The 17,765-nt window shown below is 42.8% G+C and overlaps 1 protein-coding gene across 1 annotated transcript; it reads right to left on the bottom strand.

Moving 5' to 3' along the window:
• Positions 1–1,091: 1,091 nt before the first annotated feature.
• LOC135511876 (polycomb group RING finger protein 5-B-like) lies at positions 1,092–16,457 on the bottom strand. The gene is made up of 9 exons (XM_064933379.1): positions 16,328–16,457; positions 15,291–15,597; positions 10,820–10,916; positions 10,618–10,673; positions 10,401–10,460; positions 8,100–8,245; positions 7,871–7,969; positions 5,300–5,389; positions 1,092–2,498 (listed from the first exon to the last, which is right to left on the bottom strand). The coding sequence occupies exons 2-9, from the start codon at positions 15,415–15,417 to the stop codon at positions 2,451–2,453; spliced, it is 723 nt and encodes a 240-aa protein (XP_064789451.1). The 5' UTR covers positions 15,418–15,597; positions 16,328–16,457; the 3' UTR covers positions 1,092–2,450.
• Between the last annotated feature and the right edge of the window lie 1,308 nt (positions 16,458–17,765).

Genomic DNA, 17,765 nt, shown 5'->3' with positions numbered 1-17,765 from the left:
TGAATGTACAAAACGTACAGTATGAAGCCTGTAGGGAACTTTGGCCTAGATACATGTATACAGTATTTTCTGACCTTAAAGCTCCCTGATGAGCAGGAAGTACGACACGGACAGCTGACGAGAGAGAGAAAATTAAGTTGTCAGATATAAATCCAACTGAACACTAAACAGATGTCAAGAGATGTCCTGAACAGATGTCCTACTTGGATTCCAATTAATATAGGCAAGAAAGAAACCGTTCTCAAACTCATCCCAGAATGCAATGACACTCCCCTACCGGAGACTAAGTGTCAGCAACAACATCCAGAACAAACACACAACCATTCATGGATTAGGTGCCTAATTGTCACACTTTTGCTCCAGCCCCATTTATCACACTGGACTCAAACAATCAACTAATCATGATCTTCAGTTTAGAAAGCAATTAGTTTAAAATCAGCTGTGTTTTCTAGGGATGGGGAAAGTGGGCCCATCCCTGATCTAGAAACACTATCCTCCTGCCTGTCCAGCCAGACAAACAAAGCAGGTAAATCGTAGTCTTTCCAACTGGACCGACCAGGAAGGGGCTCACTAGTTTGGGCAGGAGCACTTTGTAATAAACCTATGAAACATACTTTCAAGGCGTTCAAAAGGAGGAAACAGAATAGTAGATTAGATATAACAAGTTGCTAATTCAACGTAAACATGAGTATTGGTGAAAGCATCAGTCCTTTATCCTGACAACAGGCCCAAAGCCCGAGCAAACCAGAAAAACTCAATGGAAATTGAAGAAATTCATACACCATTTCCTGGTTTGCATAATTTCAGTTCATGTCAAACCAAGCAGTAATTGTGTAGAGAACAATCATTTCATTATACCATCTAAACCACTGTGAAATATTGTATTTTAAGCTGTTTGAAGTAAAAGGCAAAAATTAAATGTAGGAATGGGAAGCATAGAAATAGCGCACCGAAAGCAGATCTACCGCTTCTTAGACTTGCTTTCAATGAGAAAGACGTGAGTTATAAATCTGTCAATGTGAACTTGGTCAGGTTGTCCAAAAAGGATTGTAGCTACAGATTGTAGCTTTAAATCAAGACAGTAGGTAGAATACAAAACATTTAATTTATTCATGAATAATAATTATAAATCAAATACAGATATGAACTATTTTTCTTCACAGCTCTCAAGAATCATTGAGGCAGAACATTTCAAAAATATATTCTAAGCAGCATAACACATTAACCAATAAGAATATGTACATGTTTCCAAAATACATCCTATTTTTCAGCAGATGGACAGCGTGTCTTCACCTCAATGTTCTTCACATATAAATCATATCAACAGAGGCTAAACATGAGATGACTACGTAAGGAAGCAGATACCGTATACTCTCTATACTGAATTACTCTGAAAGAGACCACTTCAGTACACCTCAACGGTAATAGAATAAGCTTTATGGCCAACCAGCTCGTACAGTGCACAAAGATGTTCTGTGATCAAATATATCCAAGATCCATAATACATATATCTTACTCTCATGTTGTAATGTCATCTATTTCATAAAACACATTGAGATCAAAGGTCTAGTAACAATATGAAATGTACACACCATTAGTTTCCCTTTAAAAACATGTAAGATAGTAGATCTCTAGTCTAAACATACTATGATCAATCTGAAAAACTGAAATGTAATACCTCCTCACTCAGAATGGGGCCAAAAAAGCTATTAGCACAAGTCTGAGATTGGCAGGAGCCAGGGTAATCACACCGCAGTATGGGTTGAGTGTGTGTGACAGAGAAAGAGAGAGAGAGGCTTAATGTTTCTCTCCCAATCCTGCAGGTTGCCCAGCCTCTGCCAGAGAGCGTTTGTAGATTTCAGCAGCTTGTCAGACTGGTTATTAACTGAGCATGGAACAGAATGAAGACGAATGGGCTTCGGTTTAGACTCTTTGAAACTTGTTGACAACATTATTAAGGTGCCCTGTCACAGGCAAATTTCCCTAATTGATTGATGGTGGGCAAATCTGTGGATATGTTATGTGCATTTATAAAGGACATAAAACATGTTTTAGTCAGGCATTGGGTGGAAGCCCTTGGAGTTGGGAGTAAATACAACTTTGATATATTCATACACCCATGTTTCAGCTAAGCTAGTCTTTCGTTACTTGTCTTGAAGATCACTTTGGCCACAAGCACAGAATGTTCCAACAACGAAGGACACAGAATGTTCCAACAACGAAGGACACAGAATGTTCCAACAACGAAGGACACAGAATGTTCCAACAACGAAGGACACAGAATGTTCAACAACGAAGGACGCAACTAAATGAAACCAAATGAGAAAGAAAAAACAAATGGTCAAATGTAGAGAAGTTCAGAAAGGTTTGGAAGGACAGAGTTCCTGGCCTTGGCTGCATGTACATCCAGTCCTTGCTTTGTTTGTCTATGAAGGCTTCCAGGGCTTCGTTCAGCCAAAGTCTATTCGTGGCCTGTACTCCAGGACCATGGGATATCTCTGAGGAGAATGTAGAAAGAGACATTAGTGTTGTTTATTCTCAGTTACCTTCAAGTTTATTCAAAAGACAACTTGCAAAAGTAAATAGCCTAGTAGATGCTGGCACCTTCTGACAAGCAGAGCGTATTTAACTAATGAGCTTTGCCATTCCATATTAAACGACCCATATTTCACAGGAATGGATGCCACGAGACAGAATTGCCCCTTTCAACAGACTTCAAGCCAAAGTGTTCCTGGATGGTGTTTTAAGGAGAACACACTTTCCTGTGAACCATCCCAGATCCCTAAGGCTGACAGTTGAAATAAGACAGGAGGCAGCATTGGACATTCAGATGCACAGCATTGAGTAATACTTTTATGATTTCTCTCTGAACTGCAGTCAGTCCATACTTTACTGCAATTGATGATTCCTAGGGGCTTACTCAATATGCATCTATAAAACACTGTCGGGATTTATTTCTAAGTGTTTATATGGTAGCCATTAACCATCAAGGCATTGAGAAGTAGTATAATTGAAATGGTAGAGTGAACAGAAGGCTGTCATTTAGATGTTGTGAGGACATGGCCAGTTCCCCCCAGTGTCCTGTCTCTGAGGTTAAACACACCCGTACCTGCGTCAGCTGCCTGTGAAAGGCTGTTCAGCATTGCAGGACTTGTTTTCAGCCCCAGGAGAGCAAGGCTGGATTCCAGAAACTTTGAAAACCAGTTTTTACTGAAGATTAACCATACATTCTTCAACTTCAAGTAATCAGTGGTGATGTCCTCAGATTCCTACAGTGAGGTTGGGTGCAGTTCTATACATGTAATTGTGATGAGCTCATCATCTACATTTTTTATTATGTATAGGGTTCTATAAATTTCTACAGGATGTTCATTCTAAAGCAAAGTGACTGATTGTAAATGCTTGCGATTACTGTTTATATTCCTTCATTAATTAAGGCATAAATATATTTTGTCTGTATGAGATGCATTTTCAAGTGTTGCCTATTTGAGAATCCACATTTTTTTTATCTGAGCACTTCTTGCATCTGTAAGACTGTTACCTTTCAGAGAAACACAAGCTCAAACCAAATAAAAGGTCTGGCTGTTTTGCTTTTTGGATATACAGCTCTTACATACTTTTTCCACCACTGCCCCATGTCCACCCGAGGGCAGGGAAGGTAAAGACAGCTGGTCGGAGGGCAGGGAAGGTGAAGACAGCTGGTCAGAGGGCAGGGGAGGTAAAGACAGCTGGTCAGAGGGCAGGGAAGGTAAAGACAGCTGGTCGGAGGGCAGGGAAGGTAAAGACAGCTGGTCAGAGGGCAGGGAAGGTAAAGACAGCTGGTCAGAGGGCAGGGAAGGTAAAGACAGCTGGTCGGGGGCAGGGAAGGTAAAGACAGCTAGTCGGAGGGCAGGGAAGGTAAAGACAGCTGGTCAGAGGGCAGGGAAGGTAAAGACAGCTGGTCAGAGGGCAGGGAAGGTAAAGACAGCTGGTCGGAGGGCAGGGAAGGTAAAGACAACTGGTCAGAGGGCACAGAAAGTAAAGACAGCTGGTCAGAGGGCAGGGGAGGTAAAGACAGCTGGTCGGAGGGCAGGGGAGGTAAAGACAGCTGGTCGGAGGGCAGGGAAGGTAAAGACAACTGGTCAGAGGGCACAGAAAGTAAAGACAGCTGGTCAGAGGGCAGGGAGGTAAAGACAGCTGGTCGGAGGGCAGGGGAGGTAAAGACAGCTGGTCGGAGGGCAGGGAAGGTAAAGACAACTGGTCAGAGGGCACAGAAAGTAAAGACAGCTGGTCAGAGGGCAGGGAAGGTAAAGACAACTGGTCAGAGGGCAGGGAAGGTAAAGACAGCTGGTCAGAGGGCAGGGAAGGTAAAGACAGCTGGTCAGAGGGCAGGGAAGGTAAAGACAGCTGGTCAGAGGGCAGGGAAGGTAAAGACAGCTGGTCAGAGGGCAGGGAAGGTAAAGACAGCTGGTCAGAGGGCAGGGAAGGTAAAGACAACTGGTCAGAGGGCACAGAAAGTAAAGACAACTGGTCAGAGGGCAGGGAAGGTAAAGACAACTGGTCAGAGGGCAGGGGAGGTAAAGACAGCTGGTCAGAGGGCAGGGAAGGTAAAGACAACTGGTCAGAGGGCAGGGAAGGTAAAGACAGCTGGTCAGAGGGCAGGGAAGGTAAAGACAGCTGGTCGGAGGGCAGGGAAGGTAAAGACAGCTGGTCAGAGGGCAGGGAAGGTAAAGACAGCTGGTCAGAGGGCAGGGAAGGTAAAGACAGCTGGTCGGGGGCAGGGAAGGTAAAGACAGCTAGTCGGAGGGCAGGGAAGGTAAAGACAGCTGGTCAGAGGGCAGGGAAGGTAAAGACAGCTGGTCAGAGGGCAGGGAAGGTAAAGACAGCTGGTCAGAGGGCAGGGAAGGTAAAGACAACTGGTCAGAGGGCAGGGGAGGTAAAGACAGCTGGTCGGAGGGCAGGGGAGGTAAAGACAGCTGGTCGGAGGGCAGGGAAGGTAAAGACAGCTGGTCGGAGGGCACAGAAAGTAAAGACAGCTGGTCAGAGGGCAGGGAAGGTAAAGACAGTTGGTCAGAGGGCAGGGAAGGCGCTGCAAATGACATAACACAATCCCATGGTGTTTATACTGTAGATGTATGATGTCATATTTCACATGGACATGGTGTATTGGGAATTTGGGTGGGTGTGGAAGATGTTCTTTCTGGCATGTCCTGACATGATCAATAACCGGGCATTGAGAAGTACAGAGGTTACCTAAGAACTGGATGAGACATGGGGAGTGTGGAGAAAAGAACAGGAAGGAATGACATAACAGACTCACATGGTCACTGTGCAGCCTCCAGCGGGTCATGTAGATGAACTCCAGAGTGTGGTCCTTCCCCATGATCTCCCCATTACACAGCACATCCAGCTGGGGAGAGAGGACACACACAGGGGCGGACTGGGACAAGAATTCGGCTCTGGCATTTTATTCTCACCAGCCCATATCACCAACAGGTTACCATTAATACATACGCCCCATCCCCACACATACACCCTGACCCTACGTAGACACAGGCAGTAGTGCTGACACATAACATTGGCAGTACAGTACAGCGTTTCTCAACCATTTCTGTACCAGTGACTGATGAGTCATGGTCCTCCTCTTTTTTTTCATCACAACTCACCACTATAACTGTTCCTCTGTCTGGAGATCCAACTCACCACTATAACTGTTCCTCTGTCTGGAGATCCAACTCACCACTATAACTTAGACGTTTGCTAATTAATCAAATAAAATGGAAATAAAACATTTACATAAGTATTCAGACCCTTTACTAAGTACTTTGTTGAAGCACCTTTGGCAGCGATTACAGCCTCAAGTCTTCATGGGTATGACGCTAGAAGCTTGGCACACGTGTATTTGGGGAGTTTCTCCCATTCTTCTCTGCAGATCCTCTCAAGTTATGTCAGGTTGGATGGGGAGCGTTGCTGCACAGATATCTTCAGGTCTCTCCAGAGATGTTCGATCAGTTTCAAGTCCAGGGCCTGGCTGGGCCACTCAAGGACCGTTCAGATATTTTTCCCGAAGCCCCTTCTGCGTTGTCTTGGCTGTTTGCTAAGGGTTGTTGTCCTGTTGGAAGGTGAACCTTTGGCCCAGTCTGAGGTCCTGAGCACTCTGGGGTAGGCTTTCATCAAGGATCCCTCTGTACTTTGTTCCGTTCATCTTTGCCTCGATCCTGGCTAGTCTCCCAGTACATGCCACTGAAAAACATCCCCACAGCATGATGCTGCCACCACCATGCTTCACTGTAGGGATGGTGCCATATTTCCTCCAGACGTGACACAAGTGTCAATGCCAAGGCATTCAGGCAAGGCATTCAAGGCATTCAGGCAAAATAGTTCCATCTTGGTTCCATCAGACCAGAGAATCTTGTTGCTCATGGTCATTATGTGCCTTTTAGCAAACTACAAGCGAGTTGTCATGTGCCTTTTACTGAGGAGTGGCTTCTGTATGGCCACTGTACCATAAAGGCCTGATTGGCGGAATGCTACAGAGATGGGAGAACCTTCCAGAAAGACAACCATCGCCACAGAGGAACTCTGGAGCTCTGTCAGAGTGACCATCAGGTTCTTGGTCACCTCCTAGAGGTTCATTATGGCCAGGTGGCCAGCTCTTGTAAGAGTCTTGGTGGTTCCAAACATATTCCATTTAAGATTGGAGGCCACTATGTTCCTGGGGACCAAAAATGCTGATTTTTTTTTTTTTTTTTGGGGGGGGGGGTACCCTTCCCCAGATCTGTGCCTCGACTCAATCCTCTCTCCGAGCTCTACATATAATTCCTTTGACCAAATAGCTTGTTTTTTTGCTCTGACATGCACTATATCTATCTATTTATCAATTTTTTAATGGTACTTTTTTACCCCCTTTTCTTCCCAATTTTGTGATATCCAATTGGTAGTTACAGTCTTGTCCCATTGCTGCAACGGCCATACGGACTCTGCAGAGGCGAAGGTCGAGATCCATGCGTCCTCCGAAACATGACCCTGCCAAGCCGCACTGCTTCTTGACACACTGCCCGCTCAACCCAGAAGCCAGCAGCACCAATGTGTTGGAGAACACACAACACAGCTGACAACTGAAGTCAGCACCCATGCTTCCGGCCTCAACACAAGGAGTTGCTAGAGCGCGATGGGACAAGGACATCCTAGCCACCCAAACCCTCCCCTAACCTGGACGACGCTGGGCCAATTCTGTGCCGTCTCATGGGTCTCTCGGTCGGTCACAGCCCGGAATCGAATCCGGATCTGTAGACCTTAGACCGCTGGGCCACTCGGGAGGCTGGGAACTTACATAGACAGGTGTCTGCCTTTCCAAATCATGTGCAATCAATTGAATTTACTACAGGTGTACTCCAATCAAGTTGGAGAAACATTTCAAGGCTGATCAATGGAAACAGCACAAGCTCAATTTCAAGTCTCATAGTAAAGGGGCTGAATACTTATGTAAATAAGGTATTTCTGTTTTCGCTTTGCCATGATAGGGTATTGTGTGTAGACTGCTGAGAAAAAAAACTATATTTAATCCATTTTAGAATAAGGATGTAACGTAACAAAATGTGGAAAAAGTGAAGGGGTCTGAATACTTCACGAATGCATTGTACGTTATATATGTGTGTGTGTGTGTGTCAACTCTAACCAGCCCACCCAACTAAAAAAAATGGTCCAGCCCATTTGGCATTTGCCAGAATTGCCAGATGACCCTGGACACACAAAACAAACAAAAGCGCACACATGCGCAAGAAAACACAAAAAGGCACGTTATTTACATTATTCCCTTTACTAAACCCATCCTCAAATAAAAGTGAAGTTAAGGTACATTATAATATAAAAACAGTAGTAGCGGTCTTACCTCACAAGAGCTAGAAAGCTTTAACTTTAGACTGAGAAACTTCTTGATGGTTCCCACTGTGACTCGACTAGAGCAATGAATGAACTTCTTCAATAAACACTGGGGTGAATAACAGAAGGACGGCCATGTTACATTCAGATAGAACACAGAGTACAGAATAACAGAACTGGCAATCTGAGTATATTGAAAGAAACACTCCCATGGGAAGAGGAAAATGATTCACACACACCTTCACTGTGTTGTCTGCAGCATAGCCATTGTTGTGGAGACAGTCGAGGCAGATGGCTATCTGGGGGTCGCTCCTGTGGTAATCCTGGTCATCTTCATCATCATCCTCATCACTGAGCCCAAGCTTCTTTGACCCAAGGCCATCTCCTGTGGGATAGCAGAGCACAGGTGATTTTAGGAGATCACACTAGCAATCAGGGCAGAGAGAAGTAATGTACAATATATTCATACATATATATATACACACACACACATATATACACAGTGTATTTGGAAAGTATTCAGACCCTTCACCTTTTCCACATTGTTATGGAACAGCCATAATATAAAGAGGATTAAATAAATCATTCTCAGAAATCTACACACCAAATAATGAAAAAGCAAAAAACAGGATTTTAGAAACTGTTAGAAATGTATATATATATATATATAAACAGAAATATCTTATTTACATACATAGGCCTTTATTTAAGAATAAGGCTGTAACCTAACAAAATGTGGAAAAAGTCAAGGAGTCTGAATACTTTCCGAAGTCACTATATATACAGTATACACACACACACACTGAACAAAAATATACACCACATTACAGCCTCGTATTATCGAACAACCCAAACCCACATTAACTCTACACACACAGTGCCTTGAAAATGTATTCATCCTGCCTTGGCGATTTTCCTATTTTGTTGCATTACAACCTGTAATTTAAATTGATTTTTATTTGGATTTCATGTAATGGACATACACCAAATAGTCCAAACTGGTGAAGTGAAATGAAAATTATAACTTCAACAAAATAAAAAAACTGAAAGGTTGTGCATGCATATGTAATCACCCCCTTTGCTATGAAGCTCCTAAATAAGATATGGTGCAACCAATTACCTTCAGAAGTCACAAAATTAGTTAAATAAAGTCCACCTGTGTGCAATCTAAGTGTAAAATGTTCTCAATACACACACACACACACCACACACACATGTTCTGAAAGGGCCCAGAGTCTACAACACCACTAAGCAAGGGGCACCACGACGACCAAGCAGCTCTCCAAACAGGTCAGGGACAAAGTAGTGGAGACCCACCAAAACTCACAGACCAGGCAAGGAGGGCATTAATCAGAGGCAACAAAGAGACCAAAGATAACCCTGAAGGAGCTGCAAAGTTGAGATTGGAGTATCTGTCCATAGGACCACTATAAGTTGTACACTCTATAGAGCTGGGCTTTATGGAAGAATGGCCAGAAAAAGCCATTGCTTAAAGAAAAGAAAAGTAAACATGTTTGGTGTTCTCCAAAAAGGCATGTGGGAGACTTCCAGAAAACATGGAAGGTACTGTCATTTTACAGAATTTGGCAGTACGTCCAACCGGCCTCACAACAGCAGACCACGTGTATTGCATCATGTGGGCGACCGGTTTGCTGATGTCAACATTGTGAACAGAGTGCCCCATGGTGGCAGTGGGGTTATGGTAGGCAGGCGTAAGCTACGGACAACGAACAATTGCATTTTATCAATGGCAATTTGAATGCAGATACCGTGACGAGATCCTGAGGCCCATTGTCATGCCATTCATCCGCCGCCATCACCTCATGTTTCAGCATGATAATGCAGAGCCCAATGTCGCATGGATCTGTACACAATTCCTGGAAGATGAAAATGTCCCAGATCTTCCAGGGCCTGCATACACACCACCAGACCTGTCACCCATTGAGCATGTTTGGGATGCTCTGGATCAACGTGTAGGACATCATGTTCCAATTCCTGCCAAAATCCAGCAACTTCACACAGTCATTGAAGAAGAGTGGGACAACATTCCACAGGACACAATTAACAGCCTGATCAACTCTATGCGAAGGAGATGTGTTGTGCTGCATGAGGCAAATGGTGGTCACACCAGATACTGACTTTTTTTTTTAAAGGTATGTGTCCAACCGATGCATATCTGTATTCTCAGTCATGTGAAATCCATAGATTATGGCCTAATTCATTTATTTCAATTGACACACTTCCTTATATGAACGCAGTGAAATCTGGCTCAGTCGCGGTGCCCCCTGTATATAGCCTTGTTATTTTCCTATGTTACTTTTTATTCTTTGAGTAAATTATTTCTTAACATTTCACATTAAGGTTGAATTCGAATACCTGTTGTATTCGGCATGTGCGAATCAAATTTGATGTTGCATTTATATTTTTGTTCAGAGTATATATGATTTACTCTACTAATGTCAAATAACATACTTATTACATTTTACAGTAAGACCCAGCACAATTTGTAAGAGTGACCTTAATTGAGACTAATCCCATACCTTGTGAATTTTCTTTTGACTTATTCTTCCTCCAGAAATCAATCTCCTGCTGTCCCTCTTCTGGTCAACACACACAATCATAAAGAAAAGAGGATATACAAGGTAATTTCAGTCCCACTACATCTAATGACTCCCCCAAAGAGTGACTGAAATGATTGACTGACTGGGATATCATTAAGAAATATATCTTGGTTTTTCCTAGTTGACGAGAACTCACTTTCTCGTAATCCAGGCACAAGCTTGAAAATGATTTCCTCAAGAGTATTGTCCAACCTCAGAAGAAGGAGAGGATCAGTGAAGATGTGAGAGGAAGGGTAAAGATAAAGAGGAAGCAGTGGTTTGTGTTGACAGTGCACTCGCAGTATTCAAAGCAAAGTGAAGGCTAAATGTTTGAAGGACTATGTTTGTATGTGTCGTACCTTAGCATCTCTAGAGGGTTCGTTTCGTGGACTTGAATGCCACATTTGGGACAGTCATTACTGTCTTCAAAGTGCTGGATGATGCAGCTCTTACAAACTGGAAAACAAGAAAAATCCTATTACATAATGTAAGATGCTTAGAGTCTTTGGGAGAGGATGGACTGAGAGGACATAGAAGGAAGCAATAGAAAGTTAGAATATTTTAATTTGACCAGTTTCCTCACAGCAGGAAAATGCAGCATATGAATTATTAGGTGGATGATAATTAATGGACATTTTAGTAGGGGTTGATACATTTGTGATACACGTTAGTGGAAATTAAGTTTTGAAGCCTTTTTAAACCTTGAATACACATTTCCTGCTGCACAGCAGGGTTCAAATTAATACAGGACAGTGAAAAGAAAACTGATCAGAGAAATAATATTAAGAAATGCTATAGACGGAAGGAAACCTACCAAAAAACAATAAGGCAACAACAAATGCAATACCTTTTAGACAACTTCCTGGACAAAACGTTCCACTGTAATAGCGAAGGTGTAAACAAGGCAGAAGAAAATCTAAACGGAATATTTGACCTCAGCTTCCCCATCCAATCAAAAAAAATTGAAACAGAAAACCGAAAAAAATGAACAATGACAAATGGTTTGATGAAGAATGCAAACACCTAAAGAAAGAAAACTGAGAACAAATAGCAAAAAAATATGCATGAACAAATACAAAATATGAGAATCAACTATTAAAAAGACTCCCAGAACCCACAGCATTATCCAATTACATTTGAATGAACTACAGGACTAAATACAAGCCCTCCAACCCAAAAAGCCTGTGGTGTTGATGGTATCCTCAATGAAATTATAAAATATACACACAACAAAACACAATTGGCTATTTTAAAACTAACATCATCCTTAGCTCTGGCATCTTCCCTGATATTTGGAACTAAGGACTGATCAACCCAATCCACAAAAGTTGAGACACATTTAACCCCAATAACTACTGTGGGATATACATCATCAGCAACCTTGGGAAAATCATCTGCATGATCATTAACAGCAGACTCGTACATTTCCTCAGTGAAAACAATGTACTGAGCAAATGTCAAATTGGCTTTTTACCAAATTACCGTACGACAGACCACGTCTTCAACCTGCACACCCTAAATGACAAACAAACCAAAACAAATGCAAAGTTCTCATGCTTTGTTAATTTCAAAAAAGCCTTTGGCTCAATATGACATGAGGGTCTTCTATACAAATTGATGGAAAGTGGTACTGGGGGAAAAACATTAAACATTATAAAATCCATGTACACAAACAAGTGTGCGGTTAAAATGGGCAAAAATCAACAATTTTTTTCCACAGGACTGTTGGGTGAGACAGGGATGCAACTTAAGACCCACCCTCTTCAACATATATATCAACGAATTGGCGAGGGCACTAGAACAGTCTGCAGCACCTGGCCTCACCCTACTAGAATCTGAAGTCAAAGGTCTACTGTTTGCTGATGATCTGGTACTTTTGTCCCTAATCAAGGAGGGCTTACAGCAGCACCTATAGCTCCCGCACAGATTCTGCCAGACCTGGGCCCTGGCAGTACATCTCAGTAAGACAAAAATAATGGTGTACCAAAAAAGGTCCAGTCACCAGCACCACAAATACAAATTCCATCTCGACACTGTTGCCCTAGAGCAAAAAATATATATAATAATAATCATCATATCTTTGGCGTTGATATTTAGGCCAAGGTAACTTCCACAAAGCTGTGAACAAGCTGAGAGACAAGGAAAGAAGGCCCATCTATGCCATCAAAAGAAACATCAAATTCGACATACCAATTAAGATCTGGAATAAAATACTTGAATCAGTTATAGAACCCATTGCCCTTTATAGTTGAGGTCTGGGGTCCACTCATCAACCAAGAATTTACAAAATGGGACAAACCCCATATTGAGACTCTGCATGCAGAAGTCTGCAAAAATATCCTCAGTGTACAACGTAAAACACCACATAATGCATGCAGAGCAGAATTTGGCCGGTACCCTATAATTATCAAAATCCAGAAAAGAGCTGTTAAATTCTACAACCACCTAAAAGGAAGAGATTCCCAAACCTTCCATAACAAAACCATTACCTACAGTGAGATGAACCTGGAGAAGAGACCCCTAAGCAAGCTGGTCCTGGGGCTCTGTTCACAAACATACCTGACAGAGCCCCAGGACAGCAACACAATTAGACCCAACCAAATCATGAGAAAACAAAAAGATAATTACTTGACACATTGGAAAGAATTAACAAAAAAACAGAGCAAACTAGAATGCTACTTGGCCCTAAACAGAGAGTACACAGTGGCAGAATGACTGACCCAAGCTTAAGGAAAGCTTTGACTATGTACAGACTCAGTAAGCATAGCCTTGCTTTTGAGAAAGGCCACCGTAGGCAGACCTGGCTCTCAAGAGAAGGCAGGCTATGTGCACACTGCGCACAAAATGGAGGTGGACACTGAGCTGCACTTCCTAACCTCATGCCAAATGTACAACAATATTAGAGAGACATATTTCCCCCAGATTACACAGAGCCACAAAGAATTTGAAAACAAACCCAATTTTGATAAACTCCCACATCTACTGGGTGAAATACTACAGTGTTCCATCACAGCAGCAAGATTTGTGACCTGTTGCCACAAGAAGAGGGCGACCAGTGAAGAACAAACACCATTGTAAATACAACCTATATTTATTTTCAAATTGTTACACACACACACACACACAATATGACATGTCTTTATTCTTTTGGAGCTTCTGAGAGTGTAATGTTTTCTGTAAATTTGTATTATTAATTATCTACATCAATGGCTTTCGCAATGTTAACATACACTGCTCAAAAAAATAAAGGGAACACAGTCAATCACACTTCTGTGAAATCAAACTGTCCACTTAGGAAGCAACACTGATTGACAATAAATTTCACATGTTGTTGTGCAAATGGAATAGACAACAGGTGGAAATTATAGGCAATTAGCAAGACACCCCCAATAAAGGAGTGGTTCTGCAGGTGGTGAACACAGACCACTTCTCAGTTCCTATGCTTCCTGGCTGATGTTTTGGTCACTTTTGAATGCTGGCGGTGCTTTCACTCTAGTGGTAGCATGAGACGGCGTCTACAACCCACACAAGTGGCTCAGGTAGTGCAGCTAATCCAGGATGGCACATCAATGCGAGCTGTGGCAAGAAGGTTTGCTGTGTCTGTCAGCATAGTGTCCAATGCATGGAGGCGCTACCAGGAGACAGGCCAGTACATCAGGAGACGTGGAGGAGGCCGTAGGAGGGCAACAACCCAGCAGCAGGACCGCTACCTCCGCCTTTGTGCAAGGAGGAGCAGGAGGAGCACTGCCAGAGCCCTGCAAAATTACCCCAGCAGGCCACATATGTGCATGTGTCGGCTCAAACAGTCAGAAACCCACTCCATGAGGGTGGTATGAGGGCCCAACGTCCACAGGTGGGGGTTGTGCTTACAGCCCAACACCGTGCAGGAAGTTTGGCATTTGCCAGAGAACACCAAGATTGGCAAATTCGCCACTGGCGCCCTGTGCTCTTCACAGATGAAAGCAGGTTCACACTGAGCACATGTGACAGACGTGACAGAGTCTGGAGACGCCGTGGAGAACGTTCTGCTGCCTGCAACATCCTCCAGCATGACCGGTTTGGCGGTGGGTCAGTCATGGTGTGGGGTGGCATTTCTTTGGGGGGCCGCACAGCCCTCCATGTGCTCGCCAGAGGTAGCCTGACTGCCATTAGGTACCGAGATGAGATCCTCAGACCCCTTGTGAGATCATATGCTGGTGCAGTTGGCCCTGGGTTCCTCCTAATGCAAGACACTGCTAGACCTCATGTGGCTGGAGTGTGTCAGCAGTTCCTGCAAGAGGAAGGCATTGATGCTATGGACTGGCCCGCCAGTTCCCCAGACCTGAATCCAATTGAGCACATCTGGGACATCATGTCTCGCTTCATCCACTAACGCCACGTTGCACCAGACTGTCCAGGAGTTGGCGGATGCTTTAGTCCAGGTCTGGGAGGAGATCCCTCAGGAGACCATCCGCCACCTCATCAGGAGCATGCCCAGGCATTGTAGGGAGGCCACACACACTACTGAGCCTCATTTTGACTTGTTTTAAGGACATTACATCAAAGTTGGATCAGCCTGTAGTGTGGTTTTCCACTTTAATTTTGAGTGTGACTCCAAATTCAGACCTCCATGGGTTGATAAATTTGATTTCCATTGATCATTTGTGTGATTTTGTTGTCAGCACATTCAACTATGTAAAGAAAAATAGTATTTAATACAAATATTTCATTCATTCAGATCTAGGATGTATTATTTTAGTGTTCCCTTTATTTTTTGAGCAGTGTGTTTCCAATGCCAATAAAGCCCATGAATTGAAAGACAGATGGAGAAGTATAGGGTGTGTGTCTTACATGTGTGCAGGCACTCCGTGACCGTGGTGGGTTTGATCAGGTAACCTCTGCACAGGTAGCAGGTAATGAAGTGGTTAAAGTCTTTGACCAAGCTGGTTTGGACCAAGGGTGTCCTCCGAGTGGCCATGGTGAGCCCCTGCAGAGCTGGGGAGATCAGGGATGAGGTAGGGTCAACAATCACAGAGGTCCCTGCAGCCCCTGACACTGCTGGTGTGTCCCCTGTATATGCGTCATCTTCATCATCCTCAGCCAGTCCTCGTCAGCTGGGAAACACAATCTTCTGAAGATATTTTTACTCTCAGATTACCTGTCAGACAGAATACAAGGGAAAAGAGAGAAGAAAGTAGATGATTATGCCATATGCAGGTGATGCACAGGTTCATTCACCTCTTGGCTTGGCATGTTCATTCAAATACAATGTGCAAAATAAAATAAATACAAGTATTTACCACGTTTCTGAATGCATGACAAAATTATATTTACTGTCACGCTGCCATTAAAACATGCCTCATCTATCCCCATAACATACCACGAATTGACAAGCAGATAACACAGTTTAGAAATGTCCTATTGACAAAACACACTTGTAAATGAACTAGAAATATTATTCGTACAAATAGCGTAATCATACAAATGCCTCCCTCGGTTTACTAAAAAAAAAATTAGGCTGCACTAGGGCTCATCGTAGAGGACCTCAAGCTTTGCGTGACCTGTATCACCGTGTGCATCACCAAAACAACATAAAAACACCAAACATATAGCTTGTAGCCACGACATTCGCGACGACCACATACTCGAAACAAAGTTGCGACTCGCAAGGAGATAGCAGAATGAAGTCAAGTCAAATTAATCCTGTTCTATAAACGTAAAAGAGAAAAAGCACTAGCAACCTAAATACAGTTATGTCACACACGACACATTCGCAATCATCCCACCCCCAAAGTTTGACTTTAACAGGGATGATGTGAAAGCCGATTTTTTTTGTAGGCTATATCTGTCTGAAACGTTTGAACAATATAGGCTACATTTAATCTTACCTCGTAACCTCTCTACTTTTTCCATTAGGTTATTATAGCTGGTAGAATGGGAATAATAGAGTGACCATGACACTGCGTTCTCCTGGTGATATCAGCGACGTAGGCTAGTATGAAACTAGTGGCAAGAATACGGAATTTAAGTTTCGTTCATGACAACTTGGAACTCGAAAAAAACGACCTCGTGACGTTATTAATCTTCAGCTCTGGGAGGTAGGAGCTCTAGGAGGATGGGCGAGTTTCCGAATTGTATTTACGAGTTTGATTACCAATCGGAAATAGTTTTTTCCAGAGTTCCCACTTTGCATGAACGCACGGATGTCGGCGGTCGTAGATATTAATAGTTCCGAGTTCCAAGTTGTCATGAACGCACCATTACCCCAGCCACCAGTTTATGCAGATAGGAAAAGTGGGGAGGGAGATCACGAGCATGTGTGATTTTGCTAATTCATAGGCCTACTACAGTGTTTCCTCGGGACCCCAAGGGGTGCATATTTAGTTTTTTGCCCTAGCACTACACAGCTGACTCAAATAATTTAAGTTTAGTAATATTTTGAATCCGCTGAGTAGTGATAGGGTAAAAAACAAAATGTGTGCCTCTTGGGGTTCCAAATAACTCATATTTCTCGTTTTGGCAAAAAACTGGATTAAAACAAGCAGGGGCACAACTTTTCATAGCCCCACTAAAAACAGAAAATGAGAATGCGCAGACCTACCCAAAATTTGACAGAAGGTTGTACAGCAAACTCAGATTTGTTAACCTACGAAACGTTTTTATAATTTTTGGGGTAGGATAAACACTCCAAACAGCTTACCCAACCATTCGGAGGCGTCCGAATGTACCTGTGTAAGGATCATGCTGTTTAATCAGCTTCTTGATATACAATACCTGTCAGGTGAATGGTATATCTTGGCAAAGGAGAAATTATCACTAATAGGGACGTTAACAAAATTAGAGAGAAAAAATATTTTTTTGAGTATGGAAAGTTTCTGTGACCTTTTACTTCAGCTAATGAAACATGGGATCGACATTTTAAATGTTGCATTTATAATTTAGTTCAGTATATATATACAGTTGAAGTCGAAGTTTACATACACCTTAGCAAAATACATTTCTACTCAGTTTTTCACAATTCCTGACATTTAATCCCAGGAACAATTCCCTGTTTTAGGTCAGTTAGGATCACCACATTATTTTAAGAATGTAAATTGTTAGAATAATAGTACAGAGAATGATTTATTTCAACTTTTATTTCATTCATCACATTCCCAGTGGGTCAGAAGTTTACATACACTCATTTAGTATTTGGTAGCATTGCTTTTAATTTGTTTAACTTGGGTCAAACGTTTCGGGTAGCCTTCCACAAGCTTCCCACAATTAGTTGGGTGAATTTTGGCCTATTCCTGCTGACAGGGCTGGTGTAACTGAGTCAGGTTTGTA

The sequence above is a fragment of the Oncorhynchus masou genome, chromosome 24 (genome assembly GCF_036934945.1).
Source record: "Oncorhynchus masou masou isolate Uvic2021 chromosome 24, UVic_Omas_1.1, whole genome shotgun sequence".
Classification (NCBI taxonomy): Eukaryota; Metazoa; Chordata; class Actinopteri; order Salmoniformes; family Salmonidae; genus Oncorhynchus; species Oncorhynchus masou.
This window is presented reverse-complemented; position numbering and strand designations above follow the sequence as displayed.

Excerpts from the sequence above, each read along its gene's own strand:
- LOC135511876 (XM_064933379.1), bottom strand. The coding sequence starts at position 15,417 with ATGGCCACTCGGAGGACACCCTTGGTCCAAACCAGCTTGGTCAAAGAC. Across the intron at positions 10,917-15,290 it reads CACGGAGTGCCTGCACACAT|TTTGTAAGAGCTGCATCATC; the intron begins GTAAGACACACA and ends CTTGTTTTCCAG. Across the intron at positions 5,390-7,870 it reads AGCTTTCTAGCTCTTGTGAG|CTGGATGTGCTGTGTAATGG; the intron begins GTAAGACCGCTA and ends CTCTCTCCCCAG.